Genomic DNA, 27784 nt, shown 5'->3' on the forward strand with positions numbered 1-27784 from the left:
TTCTTAAGTTATTGTTCTGCACCAATACACCAAAGTCATTCCTGTATGTGAACAACTTTGCAATAAACAAGGGCGGATCTAGACAAATATTCATGGGGTGGCAGGAGATTTTGAGGGGTGGCATCCCCTGGCAGAAGTATGCTGATTTAATCGCAGTCATATCAATCAATGTTAACTTGGAAAGCCACTATTGATATTGTAACTCAATAACATTAGGTGACATTATTGTGGCACATCAGTAAAGCCTTACATATAAATATATAAGGTGGCAGACATCATTTAATGAATTTTAACTGAACAATAACTGAATGAGTTTGTTTCACTCTTAGACCAGCAGGGGTACCAAATCTATGAAGACTGCTGCAATAAGTACATTAATTAACTGTCTCATCGATGTTTGTCTAAATTAATATGATACTATTAACAATCATATTATTCCTATCAGCTGTCAATCACTGTTATGATTCACATATTCATTTATTATTGAATAAACTATAGTTTTTGGAGAGTTAATGATGAATGTTCCACAAGATGCTTGCTCACCCTCCTTCAAATTTGAAAGACAAGTAATTACTATCATAAATCAAAAGATTCAAAGGAACAGTTCAGCGCCCCACAACTTTACTGCAAACAGTTACAACCTTGACTTTACATCAGAAAGAACAAACATTAAAGAAGTGACTAACTGCATCAGTTAGGGTTAAAAAATGTGTATTAAGCTAAAACATAAACATCGCTGCAGTTATTATCCAGTGGAAAGTCCTTACCTACTGGCCTAGTTAAATCAAAGTGGGTACTTGTTTTTGGCTGGGCAGTGAAGTTTTACACACCGTCTTATTTGACTTTCTCAGGACTTAAAACTGTTTTTTGGGGGCAGACCCCCTCAAAGAAAAAATATATATACACACATACAAGGTCATCATCTTAACAGTTGTTTATGCTCATCAAGTCATCCGTGAGCAGAGCATCAAGTTGGCATGTCTATTACAGCTGAATGCGGCTATTACCATCTTGTTCAGCAAAACGCCTCACAAACTTATTAAGATCCAAAGCTTTAGTGCGTTTTGGTTTTGATTCAATGCTGAGTACAGCCAAACTTCACAGTCTCTTCTCTGTCATTGTAGACCGCAAATACCGAATGCTTCTCATTATGCGCCACCCCCCGTTCAAATGAAATCGCTGCCAATCATATGTCCAAGCTCGCGCCAGGGCCGGGGGGAGGGGTTACAAGACTTGCGTCTTGTGCTGCATTCACTTGCACTCGGACATTAGAGATTTTCTCTCATAAATGTCCGATGAGCCACAACTTTTCTTTTAAACAAAGATGCCAACTGGGGTGGCAGCTGGGGTGGCAATGCTATTTTTTAGGGTGGCAGTTGCCACCCCGGTAGATCCGCCCCTGGCAATAAATAAGACTTTTTGTTATATTCCATGGAATGCTCTTAACATCCCGATAGCAATGAATATCTGAAGTGCTTTGACAAAAAATACATTAAAAAATGCATCTGTGGAAGCCGTGGTAATGTAAAAAGCACGACCAATCATCTGAGCCGGCCCGGCTAAAATAACTGGATGGCCTACCTGCCTGTCAGCCTTCCATCTGTGCAAAAACTTATCTCGTGCCCTCATTGGTCATGTGCGTGTTCGTGTGTGTTGGAGGAGGGGCTCTGTAAGGAAGTCTGAAGGAAGTGGCAGATCTTTTCCGGCTGTGTATTTTCAAATTCTAGCGATCTCGAGCTGGTTTCTCCAAAATGACCTACCCCACCTTTAAGTTGACATGATGACCAGGAATCAGTGGAAAGATTAGGCGAGAATGTAATTATCTTTGAATTTCACTTCTAGTTTTCTTTTCTGTTCAAGTTGTTCTCTTTCCTGATTGTATTCTTCTTGCAGCTCCTGAAGTCTTGTTTGCTCCTCTCGTCGTCTCTTTTCATTTCTTCTCTCTCCTTCTCCCATTCTTCTTTTTGTGTTCTCATCTCTTCTTTATTGTCCTCCAACTCTCCTCCTATTTTTCCCCCCATCCCTTTTTTCTATTTTCATCCTGCCTTTTATTCTTGATATTATCTTTTTTTCTCAGTTTCTTTACTCTCTTTCTCTCCTCTTGGTCCTTGCTGATTATTCCCTCCATCTCTTGAAGCTGTTTGGATCTCTTTTGCTACATTTCTGCTCTCTCCTGTTCCATTATTTTCTTCACTTCTTCCATTTCCTCCTTTGTTTTCTTTGGAGCCCCTCCCTCTCTCTCTGCATTTCTTCTTCCTTCTCCTTCAGGATCTTCTCCACGTCCTTCTGTATGGCAGCCTCGGCCTCTTGGAACATCTCCGAGGTGAAGCAGCTGCCGCCATTTTCCTTCAGCATTTTGTTGGATTCTTCATCAGCTCTCTGACTTGCATGCGGTTTGTCTGATCTTTGTTATTGAAGACCTGGTATCTCCCTCCAGTCATTTATCAGTTTTTTCAAAAAGTCATCACAGTTTTGAGTTTTCTACGTAACTCTCTATTGTTTCATCATTCAGATCATCTCCTCTGGTGAAAATAATGATGATGAAATCTCCAGAATTCTTGCCAAAACATTTCTTGATCAGTTCCACTGAGTCTTTTTCCTCTTGTGTAATTCGGCCGATCTGCAGCACATGTGTGTGTAAGAACACATGAGGTCCAGGAGACAACATGCTGATGCATTTCACAAGCTCGTCTTGAACATCATCATTGGATAGTGTTGTGTAAAACCAACCGGGGGTGTCTAGCACAGCGACAGGTCGTCCATCAATCTCTCCTGTTGCTTTTTTGCATAACTTGTCACTGAATTTGTGCTGGCAATAGATGTAAAATGTTTTTTCGCCCAAAATGGTGTTTCCAGTTGCACTCTTCCCACTGCCTGTCTTCCCAATCAGCACCATCCTGACACATTCTCTGTTCTGACTTTCATCAACACCGCCCATCTCACTTTTCTTTTTAACATCCTGCAGTTCAGCTTTAAGTCTTTTGTTAGTGTTATCTAACTACAACCTTCGTCATCTGAGCCTTGGTGAACATCTTCATTGTGAAGTACCTGGATCCTCTGACTCTGGTCTCTCCCACAGCATCCAACAGCTCTGGGATCTGCTGCTGGTCCTTGATGTTGAGAACAACCAACCCAGTCTCACAAAAAAACGTGTAATAACTACGTTGGTCCACAACTTGGGGCGTAGTATTTCTACAAAAACGCCTCTGAAATTGTAAGATCCCTACGTCATTTGATGCGAGAAATATGAGTTGTTATTTCAGATTATGTGTGCAGTGGATGCACATGATCTTTAGTTTGCTAGTTATTACGAAGATTACTTCAGGAAATTGTGTCCATTCAACGTTGTCATTGTTACCAAGGTGGTTGCTAGGGATGCTGGTATCGATATTATATCTGTTATGTTGTGTAACTGTTTAATGGTGTCATCTTTATTGCTACCCCCTTCCCTGTCAATGTATAGTGTTGATCCACAGCGCAAACATATTAGTTTAACAAAATCCGCATCTAAAATGGTGGCATAGATACGTTATTTTCCCCTGTGCAATTCTCCAGCCCAGTCTCACATCACATCGTCATAAACAAATACCGGAAACAGACCGAAAACATTTAAAAAAAATAAAATAATACTTTATTCCGAGTGTGCTTGCTTTTCTCTTTGGAGGTCATCACATAACGGCATTGTAATACACGGTTCGGCTGCATTAAATATTACATATCTGCCGTAGTTCTCTATTCATAGAGCCCTGATAAGAAGACTTAGACAAACATGAGGAACTGCCGCCCACACTGAAAACGTGACGTGGATCTTGATATCAGCAATTAAACAACATCTTACATTTCTTTTCACACAATACGTCTCCTTGTAGTATCAACACTAATTCGGCTGACTTTTATATTTGATCCAATTGGTAGATAGGCTGTATTTACACCATAAAGGTGCACAGCTGATATAAAGGGACACCTAGTGGTTAAAGCATGTTATTGAATTTCATTATTTTTATTGTTAGATATGAATAGGATCCCTATAAAGTATATTCATTACTCGTTATTCTCTACTAATAGTTAATTAAACACTGTATATAATGACTATATTTTTTTTTTGCACATACCTTTCAAGATTTCAAGATTTTCTAAGGTTTATTGACATATCATAAACACAAACGGTGTAGTTATGCAATGAATGAAAAACTTTGTGTATACCTCCAGCAATGTTAACTATGTTAAAGCACTTATTTTAACTGATATTATACATATGTATTATACTCTTATATAAGATGTATGTAGATAGTATAAGAAATGTGCAGAATACGACAGTTTAATGGTGGAGGTATACACACATATTGATAGATGTCTTGTAATGCACTGTTGAGGAACCTGCGACCCAAGTTTTTCATATCCAGGCGGGGGAGTGCATCTGACGAAGAGATAGGTTGTTGTGCTCTCTATCTCTGTTTTCTTATCCTACATTTTCACCCTGGACTAGAGGGAAAGCATTCTTGGACCCCTTTTCAGCTCTGTTTCTTACTATATTCTTCCTACCCCGTTTACCTTGAACTATTCTAGGAGAGTGTGTTGACGTTGACTCGTTGGGCCTTTCCTCCTGTACTTGTTTGTTCCCCAGTTCTTTCCTTTAACTGAATCTAGGAGAGGGCATTTAGGCCTCTCTACTTCCTTCTTTTGATTAGTTTAGTTTTTCACCCCCTTTCCCTTGAACTAATTTACACGGGAGAGTGCATTTACGTAGTCACGTTGTGCCTCTCTGCATATACTTTGACTTTCTGTCTCTTCGGAGAGTGCTAGTACGTTGGATACGTTGGGCTTTTTCACTGTTGTCCCTCTTCACAAGTATCCCATGTCCCCTCTTTATAATTTGAGTCTTCATAATTTCCACCCTATTCAAAGGGGAAGCATGATGGTGCCTTTTCATTTCAATTTCTGGCTTTGTGTTTCTTCACCTCTTACTCGTTTAATATTTAGGAGAGTGCATTTACGTAGTCACGTTCTGCCTCTCTTCCTCTGTTTCTGGTTGTTCTTTGCATACCCTTGTTTCTCTGAGAAGAGAAGAAATACTATTCTAAAAAGGAGTTGACACATGGTGTCTCTTCACTTGTACACTTGAAGGGTCAGAGTTCATATGGTGAGGGATTCCATGAGCGCTGTGCGCCGGCCTGTGCCTTTACCTTGGACTTCTAATAGAACTGCTCGGGTCTTGATAGATTGAGTGGGGAAGTTCATGAGATCTTTCTAGAGGGTTATCAAGAATAACTTTTATCCAATGACCTTTTCCCTCTCTGTCTGTGTCTGTGTATTCTCTTGTTCCGATTAACCCAGCCAAATCTTTTTTCTTGTTTTGTATCTATATCTAAGCCGGGATCCGGAGTCGAGGCTGATCCTCTTACTGTAGTCCTGTGTCTTGGATCCTCTATCCTGAGTTCTGGATTAAGTCGTGGTCTTCGGCTCGTGGCTGAACCTGTCTCTGCGGTCCTGCCTTGGGTCTCGTCATGCTGCTTCCCTGATGGCTTCCTCAGGATTGTAGCTGACATCCTCGTGGATTCATCTTCTTATTACAGACACATGCATTTCCTAACATTCGGTCTATATGCTGTAAAATGTATTATCTCTTCGATTTACACACGGCATCTATTGCACGTCTGTCTGTCCTGGGAGAGGGATCCCTCCTCTGTTGCTCTCCCTGAGGTTTCTCCCATGTTCCCCTTAAACTGTGGGTTTTTCTCTGGAAGTTTTTCCTTGTACCATGTGAGGGTCTAAGGATAGAGGGTGTCGTTTTTCTCATACTGATATTCTGAACAATCTGTTCTGTTGTATTTGCTGTAAAGTGTCTCTACTGTAGGCTAATTTTATTATATGTACAGCACTTTGGCTCGACCAAAAATCGTTTATAAATGTGCTATATAAATACAACTTGATTTGATTTGATTTGATATCTATACTATCACAGGGTTTGTCAAGCGAAGCGGAGAGAATACTTACTTCCGGGTGTAATATTCTCTAAAGCAAATTAGCTGCTCCGACCCTCGGTCCTGACGGACTCCAACTTGTGTTTATTAATCAAACAAATAAATAAACACAATGATAATTATGTGTTATTGTTGAGTAAATGGAGAATTGCACAGGGGAAAATAACGTATTTATGCCACAATTTTAGATGCGGATTTTGTTAAACTAATACGTTTGCCTTGTGGACCAACACTATCATTGACGGGAAAGGGGGTAGCAATAAAGATAACACCATTAAACAGTTACACAACATAACAGAAATAATATCGATAGCAGTGTCCCTAGCAACCACCTTGGTAACAATGAAAACATTGAATGGACACAATTTCCTGAAGTAATCTTCGTAATAACTAGCAAACTAAAGATCGTGTACATCCACTGCACACATAATCTGAAATAACAACTCATATTTCTCGCATCAAATGACATCAAAATGCATTTTAATGGCCAAACTAACCACAGAGAATAAAACGAAGGTCGGCCATGTGTTTTTTTTTCTGCAGGGAGAAATTTGAAGATCACGTGACATAGACGCCAGCCATTGGAATGAATGGTGAAAAAAAACGTAGGGATCTTACAATTTCAGAGGCGTTTTTGTAGAAATACTACGTCCCAAGTTGTGGACCAACGTAGTTATTACACGTTTTTTTTGTGAGACTGGGTTGGAACAACATGTCTTCCTCCACAGCTCTGACAGAGCTCCTGGATGTCCTTGTTCTCCTTTAGAAAGTTAACAACAGCTGGAGCTGTAGGATCTGACTCCACAGTGAACAGAATCAAGGTGAAGTCGTTGACTCGAGAGCTGAATGTGTTCTGGATGGTCTCTAACTCTCCCTTGTCTTCATCAGTGAGGGGACCCACAGGTAGGACCAGGATGAAGGCATGGACCAGTGGCAGTTCTAGACCAATTTGACTGGGGGGGGCCACTGGGGGGCCAGTTATTTTCTGAGGGGGGCACAATAAATGCAGGACGAAAAAGAGAACTAGACAGTATGGAGTAATTGCGCATAAGAAAACAATGCAATACAGTTATTGGTATTTGGTTCAGTACACTTATTTATTTCAGATAGATCTTATAGTTATTACTGTTAGCTTAAGTTATAGTACAATGTTTGCACTAACACCATATCATATTTATATAAAAATAAAGGCAATGAACAGTTACATCTCTACTTTACATAAGGGTGTCTGCATCCCAGGCTGTAGTTTCTTTCCCAAAATTCACATTACAACAACAAAATCCTGCGGTTTTTGGTAAACCGATCAACAAGTTTACGCAACAAGAGTACCAGAAAATATACATTTTTAAATCCACAGAAAAGGATTTAATGTAAAAGTCTACAAATCTTAAATGTTGACTTTAAATGAAATAAAATACATGGATATAGATAGAAAACATAGATTTCAGATATATTATTTCCCATAAGCACAGACACGTAGGCTATTTAACAAACATGAAGACTGAATACAGAATGCACACCTGTTCTGCACGCGCACTAATCAGTTTTGTCTATTCCGTCACATTTCTAATAAACGTAAAACAGTGATATTTGGAAAACACACAGATTTATATATAAAAATAAAGGCAGTGAACAGTTACATCTCTACTTTACATAAGGGTGTCTGCATCCCAGGCTGTAGTTTCCTTCCCAAAATGTCACATTACAGAAACAAAATCCTGCAGTTTTTGTGATTTTTGGCAAACCGATCAACAAATAAGTCAAGATTCAAAGCCTTTGACCTCCTTGACTCAATACTAAGCACACCCAGATTGCTCAGTCTCTCATCAGTTATGGTGGATCTGAATTTTTTTTTGACCAGCTTCAATGTAGAAAAACTACGCTCACAGGAAACAGAACTGACTGGGATTGCGACTGCTATTTTGCAGGGTCTGAAGAGCTCAAAAAACACTTTTTTATAAGGCTTAACAAGCTCCACTGTACTATCAGGTCTCTGCATCCCAGTCTTTATTTTCCTATCTAAAATGCTGCTGAACTGATGTAGCTCATGCCCCAAGTCCTCAATATTTGCATCATACAACTGAGCAAATGGAAACAGAGTAGTCTCCTTCAGAAATGAATCACTTTTGGGGTTAAGAGCTTGGATGCTATTCATCATGTCACAGTTTGTGAAAACCGTCTATTAAGCTCATTGAGCATCTGATCAATGACAGGGTAGAAAAAGGCTGTACGAAACCCGTGTTTATCTTGTTCTGTCTCTCTCTGTCCAACAGTAGTCAGTACGAAGCTTTCAGCAAGTTTAGAGCTCAGTCGTTTTTGTCGTTTTGCTGCTGGCTGTATTGCAGTATCACATTGCTCAGAAATGTTCAACACTTCATCCCACGAGTTATACAAAAATGACTCCTGCCTGAAGTCATTCAATGTCTGAACTAAAGATCCAACTAAATCCACAGCCTTTGAAAGGTCAAGGGATGAAGACTGTAACATGTCAGAGAGAAATTGTGTTTCTGCAAACACTTGTTACAAGATGCACAGTGAATTCTAGATCCAACTGTGCCAGCAGACCACGTGCCTCAATAGATCTCTCACCATTGCGTTCTTGGGCTATGTCTTGCAGTACTCGCTTGAGGGCCGGTAATCTATCCATAATGTTACGGAGAGATATACATCTGCATGCCCATCTAGTGTCACTCAATCGCTGGAGTTCTCTTGGGGCACCTTCGTACATCTCTCTTTGGATATCTAGCCATTTGGGGTGGACATACGACCCAGATGTGAAGACGTATAGCTTTTCTAGTAAGGAGAAGAACTGCTCTGCTTCTGGGACAGCTTTGACTGTATCTACTAAAACTAGATTTAGACAGTGAGCATTGCAATGAACATAAAAAGCATATTTAGCTTGCTCTCTGATTCTAACTTGGACCCCTGAGTGCTTACCGCTCATGACAGCAGCACCATCATATGCTTGGCCTACAAGGTTGTTTTTGTATTCCAAACCGTTACTTTCCAATATGTGAATTATTTGTTCACTAAGCCCTGCTGCATCTAGCCTCTCTGCTGACTCAAAATGGAGAAAACTCTCCTGGATAGCACCATTGAAGTAGTACCTGACTACAAGAGAAATCTGTTCTTTTTTTTTTAACATCTTTTGTTTCATCTGCCATGATGCTAAAGACTTCACTGTTTTTCACTTCCTCTGTTATTTCAGATCGAACCATGTCTGCAAGACAACCCAGAACTTCATTCTGAATGGTTTTGCTTGTGTACTTTGCATTATGAATGGAAGTCAACCTTTTTTTAACAGCTTTGTCATGGTTAGCAATTGTCTCTAAAATAGTCATGAAGTTCCCTTTATTATCTGAGCCTGCAGACCCATTGTGTCCTCTTTGAGCAATGTTTTGTGTCGCAGTAAGTAGCAGCACTTCGGCTATGGTTTTTATATATTCCCGATTTTCTTGAACCAGTTTCTTATGTTCTTTGTTAAGTACATTTGCCAATGTTGCATTGGATGTCACAGCTCTCTGGTAGTCTTTCCATGCAATCATTGCGTGCGTGTGCCGCTCAGATTTGGCATGGATTGCAAATCCCCCCTCTTTGTATGTTGCCTTCTTCCAGTTTTTGAAACCTGAAGGTGAATCAAATACAGTGTCTGTGCTATTCGGAGGGCTAAAATGTCTGCAGGCGTAACAATGAGCAGATTCTGACATTTTGGAGTACTCAAGCCAGGGGTGAATCTTGTACCAGTCAGCCTTGAAACTCCTTCTCCGGTCGCCCATCCAGGTCCTTGGAAACAATTTAGGGTGTGGTTGCATTGGTGGCTCCTCTTTGCACTTGCTGATATCTGTGGAGAAAGATAACGCAAATAAATATGTTTATTATTATTATTATAATTGAAACAGATCATTATAAATGATATATGCACATTAATCAGAGCAATGAACAACCACAAATTAGATATCTATATTAATAGATTTATGACACAAAACTGCTTTCTCCCTGTTATATTTAGTTAAGCCAGACAACAGGCTTTGGGATAAGATAAGGGCTTTCCTGGACTCAAACCATCTCGGCTGCCAACAATAAATATAATAATATTAATAAATACATATAAATAAGCTATGAAGAAACAGAAAAATAATTGTAATAATAATGAAAGAAGTTAAATTAAATGGGAAATGGATGAATAGGTGAATTAATCAGAAAAGGAAGAGATGTGTGTATGTGTGTGTATATGTACATATGTGTGCATATATATGTATATTTATTTATTACACCTTTTTTTTGTTTTATAATAAAAAAAGAGGAAAAAATAAGTATATCTATATTATGAAGCAAATCATGTATAAATACAACGCCATATGCATACATAAAATGTAACTGACACTGTAATCCCCCTACCCCCCACCCTTCATGTTATTGTCCTGTCCTATTTGTGATGTGTGTGAGCCATGTCCTTGTCCGTATGTTTTTGTCTTTGAAAATGTTTAATAAAATATAAATGTTAAAAAAAAGGATTTATGACATAAGGGAAAATGAATTAGTATCACACACACTCCGACAAACCATTTGAACTGTAACTAAGATTAAAGCAGGCACATTTGTTTTTCAAAATCACAAACCTGATGTTCCAGTACTTGTGGATCTATCCTCTATCTCACTCTTGATTTCATCCTCAGCCTCACTCTGTGACTCCCCATCTTACTCTCCCTGCTCTGAACCTTCAATTTCCAGATCAGTCTCTCCTGAAAAGTCCTCCGGCTCTGTCTCTGTGGCAATCTGCACTTCCTGCTGTGTGTTACTGTCTGCCTCATCATATTTTTTTGGGGGGGGGCGAAAAAGGACATATTGTCCTTTTTTCGCTTCATTTTGAAACTATAGAGCAAACACAAAGGGGGAGGACAATACTTCAGCAACGCAGAATATAAATGTATAACCGCTAGATACATTTCACAACTATATAGCTGGGGTGACCAGGTGTCCCTCTTAAAATAGAACGAAATGGCGGGATATACTTTTGGTGGTGTAAAATGGAGCCTGTGACAAAGAAAATGCAGCTACAACAAAGCAGGGAAGGTACTTATTATTGGGTAAAACCGGTGGATGGAGATTCCCAGAGCGTGTTCTGGCTCGGTTCAGGTTGTCTCAAGTTCGGCTTCATTGCAGAGTTAAACATTTCAGCGATGGAAGCAGTGGTGGGGCGGTGGTGGCGAAGTCGATAGGGACTTGGCTTGGTAACTGGAAGGTCACCAGTTCCAGTCCCGGCAAGACCAAATGCTACAGAGGTGTCCCTGAGCAAGGCACCGTTCCCTACACTGCTCCCCGGGCGCCATTCAAAATGGCAGCACACTGCTCCTAACACTAGGATGGGTCAAATGCAGAGAAACAATTTCCCCACGGAGATTAATAAAGTATATCAAAAATCAAAACAAAAAAAAGCAAAGAGGATCTCACCTGGTGAGTAGAGACCACTGAAATATATATTCAAGCAAACAAAAAAACGTGTATAATTGTAAGGAGTCAAACATTGGATGATTAGTAAAGACTGATTGTTAATAATCCTCAGGTGTATTCTGATTATTTAGGACTGGTGAACAACCAGTCACCACATTCAAAGAGCTGAGCTGAAAGGAATATATTCTTTCCTGCAATAGACTTTCAAAAATCGTTATAAAATACTTATGCCCAAAGATAACAGGAACATCCACCTGAGGGTAAATAATGGTATAAAACGTTTTCCATTGTATTAATGTGTGTACTGATACTGAGACATTATTGATGTCTGTAAATGTGTTCTAAAGAAGAGTCTGAAGTTCAGACTTGAGGTGAACAAGGATATTAAAACCATTGTTTGATATTCATAACCAGTTACAACAGCTATAAAAACAAGATGACAATTGCAATTTTACCACCTTTGGTAACACATTAACTTATGCTAAAAATACAAGCTAAAACTGAGAATGTAAAGATCTTTTTTTACATAACATGTATTTAAGCTGACCCTTTATCCAAAGTGACTTGCATACACTTCAATACCGTTGACATGCTTACGGGAGCAATTTGGAGTTAAGTAGCTTGCAAGGTCACTTGGACACGTTGACTGCAGGGGGGATCCAACCACTGACTATCTGATCAGTTGGCCTTCCATTTCACTCTGAGCCACATCCGTGCTCTGAAGGAGTTGTTGAATCTCAGTTTTTTTCACGGAGAGTAATTGTGTTAAATTATTAGAGAATTGTTTTTGTCTCAGATCAATGAAATGTAACTGAGTACGAATTTGTCTAGATAATGTATTTGAATGAAAAATTCATATTATGAACTAAGAAAACCAAAAATACGTCTTGAATTTGTAAATATCCTCTTCACAGGTTTTTAAACCCAACAGTTGGTTTCCAGTTGAACACGTCTCTGATGTTACCTGCAGAGTGACATTATGGCGACAGCAGCAACAGGTGAGTTCAGACTTTATGTTGAATATAACTCACCTTCTGCTTTCACCCTCTCCTTAACATTTTCAAAACATTTATTTATTTTTGCATGCTGCTGCGGTGTATTTGAATGATATCCGGAATAAGTAGATAAAACACAGCTATGAACACCCTTTAATCAAATGTGAATATTCTGTGTTCTTTTAGTGTCAGATGATCTGCAGCCTATGAGTGGCTGCCACGTTCCAGTGAGTTTAACTGAACTGAGTCCCAATGATTTAACTGTATATCAACATCTAAAATTACAGAGGGGATGGTTATAATTGCAAACCTCTTTATTTTATTAGAATTTTAGCAAGTTTTCCAATAATAATAGCTCACACATTTACTCTTTAATTCTGTGACATTGTCATTGGTTGAAATTCAATTTAATTGTATCCATTACCACTGCCCAAGTATTTAGTTGAATAGTTTTTCTAACTTTGTTTCTCACAGTGTCTGAGCTGAGGGTTGTTCTGCTGGGGAACAGCTGGTCTGAGAGGAGTTCAGTGGGGAACTTCATACTGGGATGGTCTGTGTTCAACAGTGAGGAAGAACCAGACCACTGTCAGAGAGAGAGTGGAGAGCTGGAGGGGAAAAGAGTAGTTGTGATCAACACCTCAGATCTGCTGCACTCCTTCATCTCTGAAGACAAACTGACAGAACATGTGAACGTCTGTGTGAGGCTCTCTGATCCTGGACCTCATGTGTTCCTGCTGCTTCTACAGCCTGAACACTTCACTGAGGAACACAAACTGAGACTCTGCACAGTCCTGAATCTCTTCAGTGATCAGGCATTTGATCATTCACTGATTCTGATATCACCATCCAGAGAGGAGGGTTCAGGTATCATCGACAAGTGTATGCAACATGCTCCCTTAAGAGACATGATCAGAAAATGTAGATACAGATATTTGAGGCAGAACCTTGTCCATCCAGAGCTGTTAACACGTTTGGGTCAGACTGCAAAGGAGAACAATGGAGAGCCTCTGAGCTGTGATGTGTTTGAGTTTGAGGATGCAGGTTTGATCATGACACCAACGTCTGAAATCATGAAAGCAGCTTTAAACCTGGTTCTGTGTGGCAGGAGAGGAGCAGGGAAGACTTCAGCAGCCAAGGCCATTTTAGGTCAGACAGATTTCCCGTCAGTCTCCAACTCCTCAGAGTGTGTTAAACATCAGGGAGAGGTGTGTGGATGCCGGGTTTCCCTGGTGGAGCTGCCTGCTTTGTGTGGAAAACCTCAGGAGGAAGTGATGGAGGAATCATTCAGGTGTGTCTCCCTCTGTGATCCTGAGGGCGTCCATGCCTTCATCCTGGTCCTACCTGTGGGTCCCCTCACTGATGAAGACAAGGGAGAGTTAGAGACCATCCAGAACACATTCAGCTCTCGAGTCAACGACTTCACCTTGATTCTGTTCACCGTGGAGTCAGATCCTACAGCTCCAGCTGTTGTTAACTTTCTAAAGGAGAACAAGGACATCGAGGAGCTCTGTCAGAGCTGTGGAGGAAGACATGTTGTTCTCAACATCAAGGACCAGCAGCAGATCCCAGAGCTGTTGAATACTGTGGGAGAGACCAGAGTCGGAGGATCCAGGTGCTTCACAATGAAGATGTTCACCAAGGCTCAGATGGAAAAGGTAGTACAGCAGGATAACACCAACAAGATAAATAAAACTGAACAGCAGTATGTTAAAAAGAAAAGTGAGATGTGCGGTGTTGATGAAAGTCAGACCAGAGAGTGTCTGAGGATGGTGCTGATTGGGAAGACTGGCAGTGGAAAGAGTGCAACTGGAAACACCATTTTGCGAAAAGAACATTTTACATCCAGCCAGATGTCTACGACGACCATTTGCCAAAAAGCAACAGGAGAGATTGATGGACGCCCTGTCACTGTGGTCAACACACCTGGCTTGTTTGACACAACTCTGTCTGATGATGAAATTCAACAAGAGATCAAAAAATGCATCAGCATGTTGTCTCCTGGACCTCATGTTTTCTTATTGGTGCTGCAGATCGGCCAATTTACACCGGAGGAAAAAGACTTCCAAATATTTTGGAACGAAATCTGGAGATTTCATCATCCCTATATTCACCAGGATATGAACTTGGAGAGCATTCTTTTGAGAGTTATGCTGAACTTTGTGGTGGCTTGGTCAAAAAAGTCATCAATGACTGTGGAGGGAGATACCAGGTCCTCAATAACAAAGATGACGCAAAGGACACACAAGTCAGAGAGCTGCTGACCAAGATCGAGACCATGGTGAAGGAAAATGGCAGCTGCTGCTACACTGAGGGATACACAGAAAAACAAGTGGCGAAGATTTTGAAAGGGAAGGAAGAAGAAATGAAGAGACAGGACAAGGCCCTCCGGAGAAAACATGATGATGATGATATGAGAACACTGGAACGCAAAATCAAAGAAGAGAAAGAAATGAGAGAAAGACAGCTGAAGGAGAAAGAACAAGGCATTAACAAGGAGTGTGAGGAGAGAAAGAAAAAACAGGAGGAAGTTGAAAGAGTACGGAAAAAACAAGAAGAAGGTAGGCAAACTGGAAGCTGCAGAGAAACAAGTTGAATCAGAAAGAGAGCAAAATGACAATTTTTCAAAGAAACTGGAGCTGATTAGAAAAGACATGAAGAGAGAACGAGACGCCTTGAATAAACAGAGCCTGGAGGAATGCAAAACCAACTACAAGAAGCTGCAAGACGAGTACCATTGGAAGAGAAGAAAATATACATGTTCTACAATGTTGCTATTGTTGTTTCTATCGTGTGTATTATGTTATGTATTTCTCAGTCAGGCGTACACATGCATACAGACTACAGACAGCTCAAAGACAAAAGAACACACACACACACACACACACACACACACACACACACACACACACACACACACACACACACACACACACACACACACACACACACACACACCACACACACACACACACACACACACACACACACACACACACACACACACACACACACCACACACACACACACACCACACACACACACACACACACACACACACACACACACACACAACACACACACACACACACACACACACACACACACACACACACACACACACACACACACACACACACACACACACACACACACACACACACACACACACACACACACAAATAGATATCCGAAACTAAGGAGCAGCGATGAGTGCAGAGAGTAAATATTAATCCTTTGATAGTTGGGTTTTATTGTTACGCTCTTTTATCAGTGTTTTTTTCCAAATCTGCATGCTTAAATTAACTTTTTCAGGTAAATATACTAAAGACATGTTTCCACTTATGTGCTGCTGCAATGATCATAGGTCTAAATGAACCCACACACTGCAACATGTATAGTTTTGGTTGGACTTGAGATGATTTGTCATGATTTTTGCGTTGGTTGCATGAAAATGTGTGCGTAAATAATAAATGTTGTCATAGTCATGCATATTTGCACTCAATAATGTGTGTATATTGTTTTTGTATAGTTAGCCTGACAACTGTGACAAATTATGGAATATGTTGTATAGTGAATGGTTGAACAGCCCACTTCCTCTTTAAACAGCCTTAAGTTTATGCTGCCATGCATTTCACTTTGCATTTTTAATGAGCATGTACAATTAAAGCTTTCAAATATCATAGATCTTTAATTTTTGTCATTGAAATTACTTTGATAAAATACTTCCACACGAACATCTTCACATGTTGACTGTTAACTTATCTATGGATATTCCAGAGAAAAGGGGAGTAAATCAGGTTTACAAAAATATAGCTGTTTTATTGCTTTAAGGCTAGCGCTCCCTCCTGGTAACTAAGGGTATGTAAGCCTCAAAGGATATTTTGTATCCATTTCATTCCAATATCTACTCTAAATCCTAAACAATATCACGATTGAGCCACTGAGCTTTTTTCATTAAAAAGTATTATAGTATGTAAACAAAATGCCATTTAAAAATAACCCTGTTTTTATCTTTGTGATGATGTATCACAAATATTCAAAATCACATCTGGAGTTACAAGTGGGGGATTCAAAAACTGTAATTGAAACTCACGTAAAGTAACATTGAATTGGTATCTAGGAAGTCTAGTGCACTTGATTAAATGTACTTGCATTACACTACTTCTCAGCTATAGACCGCGAATCGCAGCCACTCTAGTCAATGGGTGCTATTCCACCACACGTGGCGCGTTACGGCTCAGAAGCGTCCCAGAAGCGTCTCGGCGCAGGGCTCCTCTAAAATTAGGATGAATCCTATTTTTGACGCGACACAGCCGTAACATAATGTTGGGCAGGCAGGAAGTGGAACGTTCAGAGCATATATATATTACATTACACTACATTGCATTTAGCTGACGCTTTTATCCAAAGCGACTTACAATAAGTACATTCGACCAGGAAGACACAACCTTGGAGAAAACAGAATCATATAAGTACATCAGGTTTCATAGAGCCAAACATTTCAAGTGCTACTCAACTGGCTTTAGATAAGCCAGTCCTTTATTAGTATAAAAGTGCTTCGTTAATAATTATATCGCTCGAAGTGGAGTCGAAAGAGATGAGTTTTCAGTTTGCGCCGGAAGATGTGCAAGCTATCTGCCGTCCTGATGTCAATGGGGAGCTCATTCCACCATCTTGGAGCCAGGATAGCAAACCCATGTGTTTTTGCTGATGGGAACTTGGGTCCCCCTCGCAGCGAGGGTGCAGCGAGTCGTTTGGCTGATGCAGAGCGTAGTGCACGCGCTGGGGTGTACGGTTTAACCATGTCCTGGATGTAGGAAGGGCCAGATCCATTCGCAGCATGGTAAGCAAGTACCAGTGTCTTGAAGTGGATTCTAGCAGTTACCGGAAGCCAGTGAAGGGAGCGGAGGAGCGGAGTGGTGTGGGAAAATTTAGGAAGGTTGAAGACCAGACGAGCCGCTGCATTCTGGGTGAGCTGCAGAGGTCGGATGGCACATGCAGGTAGACCAGCCAGGAGGGAGTTGCAGTAGTCTAGGCGTGAGATGACGAGAGCCTGGACCAGAACCTGAGTCGCTTTCTGAGTCAGCTGGGGACGTATCTTCCTGATGTTGTAAAGCGTGTATCTGCAGCAACGGGTTGTAGCAGCGATGTTTGCAGTGAAGGACAGGTTGTTATCTAGGGTCACACCCAGATTCCCTGCAGTCTGAGTCGGGGAAACAACTGAGGTGCCGATGTTGATTGTTAGGTCAAGAGTGGGACAATCTTTTCCCGGAAGGAAAAGCAGCTCAGTCTTGTCAAGGTTGAGCTTGAGGTGATGAGTAGACATCCACTGAGAGATGTCAGCTAGACAAGCAGAGATGCGTGCGACGACCTGGGTCTCTGAGCGGGGGAAGGACAGAATGAATTGGGTGTCATCAGCGTAGCAATGGTATGAAAAACCATGCGGGCTAATGACTGATCCGAGCGAGTTTGTGTACAGGGAGAAGAGGAGGGGACCAAGAACAGAGCCCTGAGGGACCCCTGTAGTTAATTGACAAGGGTCGGACTCAGACCCTCTCCAAGTTACCCTGTAGGTACGGTCTTTGAGGTATGAGGTGAGGAGGGAAAGTGCAGAGCCTGAAACTCCAAGTTTTTGGAGAGTGCGAAGGAGGATCTGATGATTCACCGTGTCGAATGCAGCAGACAGGTCCAACAGGATGATGACAGAGGAGAGGGATGCTGTTTTGGCAGTGTGCAGTTCCTCAGTGACAGCAATGAGAGCAGTTTCTGTGGAGTGACCTGCCTTGAAACCAGACTGGTGCGGATCCAGAAGGTTGTTCTGATGGAGATTACAGGAGAGTTGTTTAAAGACAGCGCGTTCAAGTGTTTTAGACAGGAACGGGAGTAGAGAGACAGGCCTGTAGTTTATAACATCAGTTGAGAGTGGGTTTCTTTAGGAGAGGGTTTACTCTTGCCTCCTTGAGACTGTTTGGAAAGTGACCAGAAGTTAGAGAAGTGTTGATGAAATGGGTGAGAAACGGTAGAATATCAGGAGCGATAGTCTGAAGGAGGTTTGAAGGGATGGGGTCCAGAGGACAGGTGGTAGGGCGGGCAGAGGTAATGAGGGTGAGAACCTCACTTGGAGAGAGAGGGGAAAAGGAGGTTAGTGTGTGAGTAAAGGTGAGTCATATATATATATATATACACATACACACACAAACTAATGTTGCAGACCCTATCCCTCCGTAGTCTTTCAAGTAGGAGGAGAAATGCCAGCGTTCTCCTCCGGTTTACAGGCACTGTGTAAATTATATATATAGAATAATTATGATGATGAATGCATTTTTGTACCACTAAAATACAGCAACACATATTTGATTCATGTCGTTTATAACTGGACTATTACAATTGTTATTAACTTTGTCTGCACAAAGTAGCCTGTCCAGGAAATATGCCCATATCAACAACAACTGCGAGCCGGCACGCAAGACACTCCGCTTCTGAAATGCTTCTGAAACGCGCCAGTTAGGGTATGACGCCGGAGGAGGCCGGACCAAAACCGAGGCGCAGCCGTAACGCGACGGAGACGGACCCGGTGGAATCTAGGGGTAAGAGCAGGCAGGGGCCGTTTCTCAATCGCGAGGAAACTGGCTTCCAAGCCAATATTTCAAGGATACTACGTCATCGAGTGCCGCCGAAGGACTGTTCCAATCTCCAGCATACTTGGAATTCCACAGAGGCCGCGTCCTTGGTTTGGGGGTAATTTCGAGGCTGCACATGGGTAGACTTCGCGTCCTTCAAATCCCCACAATGCTTTGCGCACGGACCAATTTTCCCAAATCTGTGGCGGAAAATGTAAGGCGTTGGGTTTCTCATATGACGCACCCCTGCACACTTGCTAGCCTGTTCCACTCTTCGTTTTCCGAATGCCAGGAAGGATTCTTGCCTAGCTTCTGAAGGAAGTGACTCGGAAGACATGTGCTACCAAGCAAGCATCCTCGCGATTGAGAAACGGCCAGAGAGTTAGTTTAGTGTCAACCCCCCACTATAGCCACCTTCTGTATAGCTAGTACCTGCATATCAGATTTGTGTTTTCTTTTCAAATCTGCTGCAATACTTTTCGGTCCAAAATCTTCATTACGTCACGTCACGTCACAGACACTTTTATCCAAAGCGACTTACATACATTTAGTACTGTGGACAATCCCCACAGGAGCAATTTGGGGTGAAGTGTCTTGCCCAGGGACACAACGACATGCTGACTGCAGTGGGACTCGAACTTGTTACCCCCTGATTCGAAGTCCAGCACACTATCCACTGAGCCACAGCCTCCCTCTTCAACTAATTGGAGCGAAGTCAGAAACATCACAAAGCCCATTTCATATAGATCCATTTGTAAATAACTTAACATATTAGCCTATAATATATTTGTATAAAATATAAATAATGAATTTGCATATTTACAAACCACACTGTATTTTTGTACTTTACAAAATGATAGGTCTGCCATAGAACTGTTTGTGGGTATTCAAATAATTGTCGATAATGCTTGCTTTTTTGGTGGTGTCCTTCTGGTTTAAGCAGATTTACCATCATCAACTAATATAGACATAATTGTAATTCAACTTTTTTGTAGAATTTATCACACTTGGGACCCATTTAAGGGGACAAATCCAGTGTCAGTTTACGAAAGCGGTGGTCAAAATAATTTGTACTCTTCAGTAACCGCATTGTACTAAGTGTAATGTTGACCTTGAGATCTACCTAACAAGGCCTTTTACTCCCAAACATGTCATTGGCATATAGTTTTATAACTTAATTTCTCAGAATAATAGCTTTATTGTTTTGTGTTAACTACTTATTACGGATATCATTAAAATAGACTGCTGCTCTGCAAAAAGCACAACTGAAGTTAAATGTATATTTTGAAAGTTTTAAGGAGAGGGTGACAGCAGACAGTGTGTTATACACAATATAAAGTAAGTTATATTTAAAGTGCAAAAATGCATGACTGAATTGATATGGTGGACAATGTTGATTTTTTGGAGACCAACCTTTACTTTTTATTGTTATTTTCAAGGGCAATTATCTACAATAGCTAAGGTAGCTAGCTAACTGTGGACACACATGCACATTTTCAGTGGGCATATTCTAAAAAATTAAGCAACACTTAAAACTAAAGTAACATGAGACTGTGTAAAAATATATAAAAAATACCTTCACCTTAAGTTGACTGCTGTGACTCTGAGGCTTCAATGTCCTGTGTCTTGGGAAAATGGAGACCTTCTCTTTCTGCATCCACATACCGTTAATTAGCATCACTTTCTTCAGGTGTGTTCATCTTACACAGAGGAACGTACCAGGCTAACAGATGCGCAGACTAACCCGTTTCCTCGTTTTTATTCAGCTGTTCGAATGACAAGTAAAAGTGTCACACGCCGGGGAAAGAGAAACTTTAAAGGCCAAGTGATTTCCACTAACACCCAGGAGTTAGTTTTACCTGAAGTCCGGGGGATATGTGTGAGAAACCGGTCTAACGACGACGCTGTTTGGAATGAAGGGGGGACACTAATCACCGGTGACTAAACGGTAAGAGCAGTGTGCGCCAACCCTCATTCATACATCTTACACTTGTAGTGTCCTGGTTGTTAAAAGGCAGACCGTTTGCAAAATCGGTTATTTTGAATGTAAAACATATGAAGAGAATCTCAAGGTGAAATCGGCTTGGATGACTGCTAACAAAGCAAAGCGTTACATCGAAAAAAAGGCTGTCCGTATTGTAAAGGTACACACTACAACTTTGTCTGTCCTTGCTCCTGCCATGATGGTGTACCAAGCATACATAAATTGCCATTTGTCCAAAATACGTGTTGCCTTGAATGCCGAATTTAGAGCAATTCAAACTGCGATTGTATTTTTATTTTCCTAATGTTTTTTGCAGTTTCTGGAAGGTATTTCCCATAACGTTATACATTGTAGAATAACTTGCCTACTCTTTGCATTCAGTTTGGTGAGGAATCTTTTCACGATTTGGACACTTGTAATTGTTTTTGTGTGTGTTTTTAAATGTAGAAACCTGAATCCCTGTTACAGCTAGTCCTGAGTAGTCTAAAAATTGTTGTTATATATTTATGTATATATTTAAAACCAGTTCAGAGATCATCAGGAACTGATAGATCAGCTGATCTGTTGTTGATTTCCACCTAGTTACATCTCACAGGACCTTTTTTAATTAATATAATAAATAAAAGCCAACCATTGTGACACTCAATAAAACACTATAATGAGATGACTTCTTACATATTGTATGATATCTCCTGTTTGAGGTGTTTCAGCAAGAAGGTGATTCAGTTATAGGCATGGACGCGGGAAGGGGGGGTGCTGAGGGGGCTGCAGCATCCACATCTGTTGGCGCAGAGTTGTAACTGCAACGCCAAAAAGTTCACTAAACAAATAAATACAAAAGTTTTATTTTGAGTTACTATTTTTGAGTTAGCATTTTAGTGTAAGCAGTCTATAAAAAGCTTCACTATAAGAGAAAGTGATGATGCGGTGTGCTTCTTCTGTTGCTCTGCTATAGAAAAGAAGCTCGTCAGTGCAGACAAGATCAGGGATGGGAGTTTTGTGAAAGGAGGATTTAACAACTGGCGAAAGGCAGGGGGAAAATGTAGGGAGCATGAGAAGTCCCATCAACACACAGTCCGTCAACAAACTGGCATTAAAAAGAACACCGATGAATGCGCTGCTCTCACAAGCTGTTGCTAAAGACCAAATGACTGCATTTGATATTAAGTTATTATACAGGGCCGCCCCTCCCTACACGGCACGCAGATCACGCAGGCTGAGGTGAGGCAAAATGTGGCTCATTTTGCGGAGGGAGCCTCATCTGAAGCGCAAACGCGGCGCACCTACAGCGCGCCGCTGTGAGGCTCCACTAGCCCCCCCCCCCCGGCACCTCCCGCACCCCCAACTATGACTGACTTCCCGTGTACCTGGTTATAGGGCCAGCTTTTTTTATTGGAAAGCTACACTGTAACAGGACATGTCTGCCAAGAGGACAGACATACAGTGTGCCAGATGATATACATTGCAGTATATATGATCTTTTGTACATTTTGGGTTGTGCCTTTAGGTGATCCCTGTCGGGTGTTCCCAAGTGTCAGAACATAAGCGCCAACTTGTTTTGCATCTTATTTCCCTTTTCAAATGAAATGTGCGATGCAAATGTCTTTCCTGTTGACACTGGAACCTGAATCCGGTTGTGTGGTACAGTGTTACTGTGTTATTTGGATACAGACCAGCATCACCAGTTCTTCCTAAACCTGTACAAAGAGCAGTATAGTACTGACGGCTAATGTCTTCAAAATGACTGTAGCTCTCCATTACTTTGGAGGTGAGTACTGTCTCTCTTTCAATAGATTCATCGGGTTCTCTTTAAGCTTTGGAAAGAGAAAAAAGGTTTTAGATAACTTTATTTATATGTTTCAACATGATAAATGTGGTGACTTTAGGTTCTTAAGTCAAGTTTAAATCTGATTCATGGACACATTTATAAGGCCAGGATTAGAGATTGAGTAGTACTTGAATGTACGTCAACACGATCACTTTTTTGATTTGGTAAAATGTTATATATAATATATATGTGTGATACATCATGTGTAACAGAGGACAGGGAAGAACTTATTTCAGTGGGCACCTTTGTATTTGATTTCCAACAATTACGAACAAAGCACTTATATAGGCTACTAATAAAGGGCTGGCTTATCTAAAGCCAGTTGAGTAGCACTTGAGATGTTTTGCTCTATGAAATCTGATGTACTTATATGATTCTGTTTTCCTCAAGGTTGTATCTTCTTGGTCGAATGTACTTATTGTAAGTCACTTTGGATGAAAGCGTCAGCTAAATGTAATGTAACTTTGAGCATTGTTTAGTTGGCAAATGTTCCCTTTTTAACATCCTCTTGATTTGCAAATCCTAAAAAAAGTTTTACTGTGCACTTTTTTTAAGTCTGTATTTTAATTATACTTTTCTCACAACATGTCAGATGTTTGTATGCAGAGTGTACCGTCATCAGGATGCACACTTCTGATGACTGACATGAATGATCATGTACAGAGACAGTATGAAAACCGTGAGAATGATGTCAAAGTGCAGTTGGAAATCAGTTCTTCAACTACAGATCAAAATGCTAAGTTTTACCAGAAAAGCTGTTGACTTTTTCTTTTACTTGGAGTTAAGAGTTTGCTTGTTGGGATTTATTTTCAGAATAAAAATAAATAATGTAATTTTATAAGAAGTAGACGTTTTTATACTGTTTTCCCTGTTTTGTGAGTCTGTAAAATGTAATCCTGGTGGGTGATGTTGTATTTTCATCTATAGATAACGTTTTGATTTGGACACTTAGGCCGCAGCAGGAGCATCTTCATCATTTCTTCATCATCATCCTCCATCCTCCGTGCTACTGATGCCTCATGTCCCTGCTGACGGCTGAAAGCTCAACATCCTCCATCTGTTCATCCCCTCAGAGCTCCACCCCTCCTTTAAATCGCTCCTCCGCAAGTCATGAATCCCTACAGGGACACAAATCCATCTGCATATTTACCTCCTGATCCTTATGACAATTCCCATCATCCATCTCAGTCCTCCCTGCCCTCTGCTACAGTCGTCCAGACGGGTTTCAGCTCTGTGACACTTTATGCGGCCTCATCAAACCAAGATGGAGGTCAAAACCTTGTCCCATCACCGTATTCAGACCGCCCCACCTCAACACTTCCAGCCTCAGATCCAGGCTCCGTCTTCAGCTCCAGACCTCAGTCCAGCCTACTTCCAGTCCCATCTCCAACTCAAACCCCATCTGCTCCCACACTGAACCCTTATCCTGCCCTCGTCACCCCCCCATCAAGCCAGGTCTCAGTCATCACCTTGTCCCCAGACCTCCGCCCGTCCCCTCTCCAACCGCAGTGCTCCGAGGAGAGCTGCCCGGACCTAGAGTGCTCCATCTGCTTCAGCCAGTTCAACAACGTCTTCCGCTGTCCCAAGATGCTTCAGTGCAAGCACACGTTCTGCCTAGAGTGCCTGGCGCGCATGAACGTCAAGTCGGCTGATCCCAACGCCATCCAGTGCCCGCTGTGCCGAGGCCTCACCCCCCTCCCCACCCTGGGCCTGCCCCGGCTGGCCACCAACTCTGACATGCTGTCCTACCTGCCGGCCGCCATGCAGCGAGTGTACAGCATCCGCTTTGTGCGCAACAAAGGGAAGTTGCAGGTCAAAAGGTAACAATATATAGCTTTTTTTTAAAAGAAATACCATTTAACAATTTAACAACATGCTGCCTGTGTTTCTCACTTTTAATGCTTTTTTTTAAAAGCTTCATATTTATGGGTCTCAGGCTTCTCGGACTAACCTACGACATTTTAAAACTACATTTTAAAATGTAATGAATTTATTTCTTTGGTATTGCTGCTTTTTATCTTTTCATTTATGGGATGTTGGTTAAAATGAATATGCAATGTAAATTGAATGCAATATTATCAATTTAATACAATTTTTATTTGCCCAATGTGCCAGTTTTTTACCTAAAAAATACAAATGTATTTTTAATCATTTCTATTTTTTTGTTTTTATTCAATTGATAATATTGCAATCAGTATGTTTGTTCGATGAATCACATTCATTCCATTTATCATTCTATAACTGATTGTTGTTGTAGTGTCGATTTGACTCATACAAACAACAAATCTCAAAATCATGTCCGCCGAGTTGCCAGAGAAATTGGTGGCTCTAAATTGATGTACACCAGAGACTCTATTGTGCTGTTTTCCCTTTCCTGTAGTGTGCTCTATAGGTTTTTTAAAATCCCAAAGTTCCCTCCAGAGGTGAAAAGAGGTGCTGAAGCACATGAGAAAAAAAAACAGCCTTTTTAAAAAATATTAAAGCATGGAGACATGTCACAGTAGAGGCACTTCATACAAATATAAAGCTGAAAAAGAGCATTATCAGGTCCCTTTTTTAAATCAACCATTACAATGTTAGTTTATAATTACAGAACAAATAGCTCCAGCAGTGAAAGATCATCACTTGATCAATAATACTCTGTGTTTCTCATTAAGGTCGACTGAAGGTCACATGCGCTGGGGTCGCAGGTCACTGACCTCTCTGAGGTCCATGAACCGCTCACTTGACGTGGGGCTTCCCAGCCCACCTGTCAGGGGCCGCTCAGAGGTGCCCGGCCTGGGCGGAGCTCTGTTCCGACTGACGGGCCGGCCCGTGTGCCGAGCCTTCCTCCTGATTGCCGTGGTGATGATGATGGTGCTGCTGACCAGCATCATCGTCTTCCTCCTCCATAAAAACAAGGACAGCGGTGAGTGACATCACATCCTGTCTTCCTCCTGCTTTTATAACTGTGTTGGGAAAAATGTTCTTACAATTCCACCATCCTGAGGGAATTGAATGCAGTTAGTGAGCAACATCTGTCTCACTGCTCTGGCAAAAAACAGAAGAACATTTCAGGCTTTGAGACAACAAGCAACTCCTAACTCTGACATCTGAAGGAAGGAAGAGCTGCTCCTTCAACACTCACACCTGAGCTGAGACAATGGACTATTGTTTTTTTTAAGTGCCACAAGATCCCAAAAAAATCACACAACTATACTCGCCACTCATAACACAACCACTGAGGTGATCATCTTGGAACATGTTTTGCCGTTATTAACCTGTGCCAAAAGCTTTAAATGTTTGTTTAGCTGGACTTGAGCCCTTTCTGTATGAAGTCCCAGCGTGTCAGTCAGGTAACAGGGGAGGTGGGACAGCACTGCAAAGTGAGAAGCAGCAGACTTTTATCTTCTTCACATCACTTTTCTCCAAAAGCCTCAAGTACACACCCAGTTTTGAGGAAAACGCACAAAATCGTCACTTTTTCATGTTAGTATTGCACATACAGTAATACAAGATGGCCAACCTAAAGGTCATTTGATGGCAGTGAAGATATACACATGTGTTAGTCTATAAAAGCATTAGATTCATTGCAGGTTTATTATAATACAAGGTCAAAGTCTATGGTGGCTGCACAAGTCCTCATAAAACACTTGATTCCAACCATATCAAAAGAAATGTGGTATCACTTGGTTTATTTCAAACATACCATTACTGATCTGAAACAATGTACAGTAATAATCATATGAACATGTTACCAGGTGGCACCTTCTTCTTCTTCATAATCTTAGTTCATCTGGCAGATCTCAGCACTGTGTGTGTGTGTGTGGGGTCTTTAACACTCCTTCTACCTCCTGTTGGAGCTGCAGCCCCGCCCCTAGCTCTTAACCAAATGCTGTAAACGGGAGCCATGCAAATCGAGCTGAGCCACAGTTAGTCTGACGCAGAGAGCCGAGGATTTCCATGGATGCTGTGACATTTAAAATGTGCAGCTGGAGAGTGTAAAGGGTCAGTTCGACAAAATAAGTCCTTTTCCAACTAGGAGATTTCTCTACATGCATGCTGGTTTTCGGAGATTGTAATCAATACAATAGAGGTGATTTGAATGTATTATAAACCTCAGCGTCTCTCTCTCTTTTAAAGCACATTTTACAACAGAAAGTAGACTTGTTGCAGTTTAACTCTTTTTAAATGTTTTTTTTTTTTCAAAACTTCCAGCACAAAAAATTAATTCCATTACCCTTATTTTATACCTGAGACACATATCTAAAAACCTGTATGTGATATTGTATGTATGGTAAGACTTTTAAAAGCCGTAAATCATATTTTACCTGGCCAATCAATGGATCTCGGTGACAAAATTCTACTTTTTCAAAACAATCGTGGCCTTATTCTCATAATCTGCTGAGAATAGAGGGAACTAACCACAAGCGAAACTTTTCCCCAGAACACTTTGACTTGCAAATAAAATGTGCCATCCCAAAAAGTCCTCCATTAAGATATATCATGAGGTAAATAATGCGAAAGAGGAATATGTTTTAATCAGATGTTTATCGTCCTGTGTTTGAACTGTGGCTTCTTCTTTGTGTACTTTGTGTTTTTAGGCTCCGGGCCTGTTTTACTGTGCAATGTCACATACATTATTATTTTATATATTTATATAAATGTTTTAACAAAGCTTGCTTCTTGTTGAACTTGAATAAATTCCTTTTTAAATTACACTTGAAGTGATTTCTTGAAAGTGGAAAATGGGTTTTAAATCTCACTCCCAGAGTTTATCAAAAATGTATATATTCTGAATGCATGATTTAAAATACATGTCTTTAGGTTTGTAAATGTGGCTAATGCTGCCTATAGCAGAGTTTTAAAGATGACATATAGTCAGGAAAGATATTTAAACAATATGTAAAAGGTTTTACAGCCTGATGCTGCTTACAGGATCCACA

At 40.9% G+C, this 27784-nt stretch overlaps 2 protein-coding genes and 1 pseudogene across 4 annotated transcripts; 2 read left to right on the forward strand and 1 right to left on the reverse strand.

Moving 5' to 3' along the window:
* The first annotated feature begins 1683 nt into the window (after positions 1-1683).
* Positions 1684-15194, forward strand: LOC117535005 (GTPase IMAP family member 8-like). Its single transcript, XM_034199319.1, is given in 4 exon segments — positions 1684-1815; positions 12347-12430; positions 12902-14482; positions 14485-15194. Coding segments are annotated over 3 exon segments (2136 nt in total). The 5' UTR covers positions 1684-1815; positions 12347-12411; the 3' UTR covers positions 15021-15194.
* Positions 2191-8628, reverse strand: LOC117535039 (annotated as a pseudogene).
* Positions 15195-20733: 5539 nt separating the features above from the next.
* On the forward strand, positions 20734-27498 carry LOC117535018 (RING finger protein 223). Of its 3 annotated transcripts, none has more exons than XM_034199338.1 (3): positions 20734-20995; positions 23812-24679; positions 25517-27498. In XM_034199338.1, the coding sequence occupies exons 2-3, from the start codon at positions 23970-23972 to the stop codon at positions 25773-25775; spliced, it is 969 nt and encodes a 322-aa protein (XP_034055229.1). In that variant the 5' UTR covers positions 20734-20995; positions 23812-23969; the 3' UTR covers positions 25776-27498. The 3 variants fall into 3 exon arrangements, with proteins under 3 accessions (XP_034055229.1, XP_034055228.1, XP_034055227.1); XM_034199337.1 differs by lacking the exon at positions 20734-20995 and adding an exon at positions 22724-22799; XM_034199336.1 differs by lacking the exon at positions 20734-20995 and adding an exon at positions 22728-22799 and having other exon boundaries at positions 23787-24679.
* Positions 27499-27784: the final 286 nt, after the last annotated feature.

This window comes from Gymnodraco acuticeps, unplaced genomic scaffold, assembly GCF_902827175.1.
Source record: "Gymnodraco acuticeps unplaced genomic scaffold, fGymAcu1.1, whole genome shotgun sequence".
Classification (NCBI taxonomy): Eukaryota; Metazoa; Chordata; class Actinopteri; order Perciformes; family Bathydraconidae; genus Gymnodraco; species Gymnodraco acuticeps.

Bases quoted from the DNA above. Each gene is read 5' to 3' on its own strand.
- LOC117535018 (XM_034199338.1), top strand. From the start codon at position 23,970: ATGAATCCCTACAGGGACACAAATCCATCTGCATATTTACCTCCTGAT. The intron at 24,680-25,516 runs GTAACAATATAT...TTTCTCATTAAG, and splicing joins GGGAAGTTGCAGGTCAAAAG to GTCGACTGAAGGTCACATGC.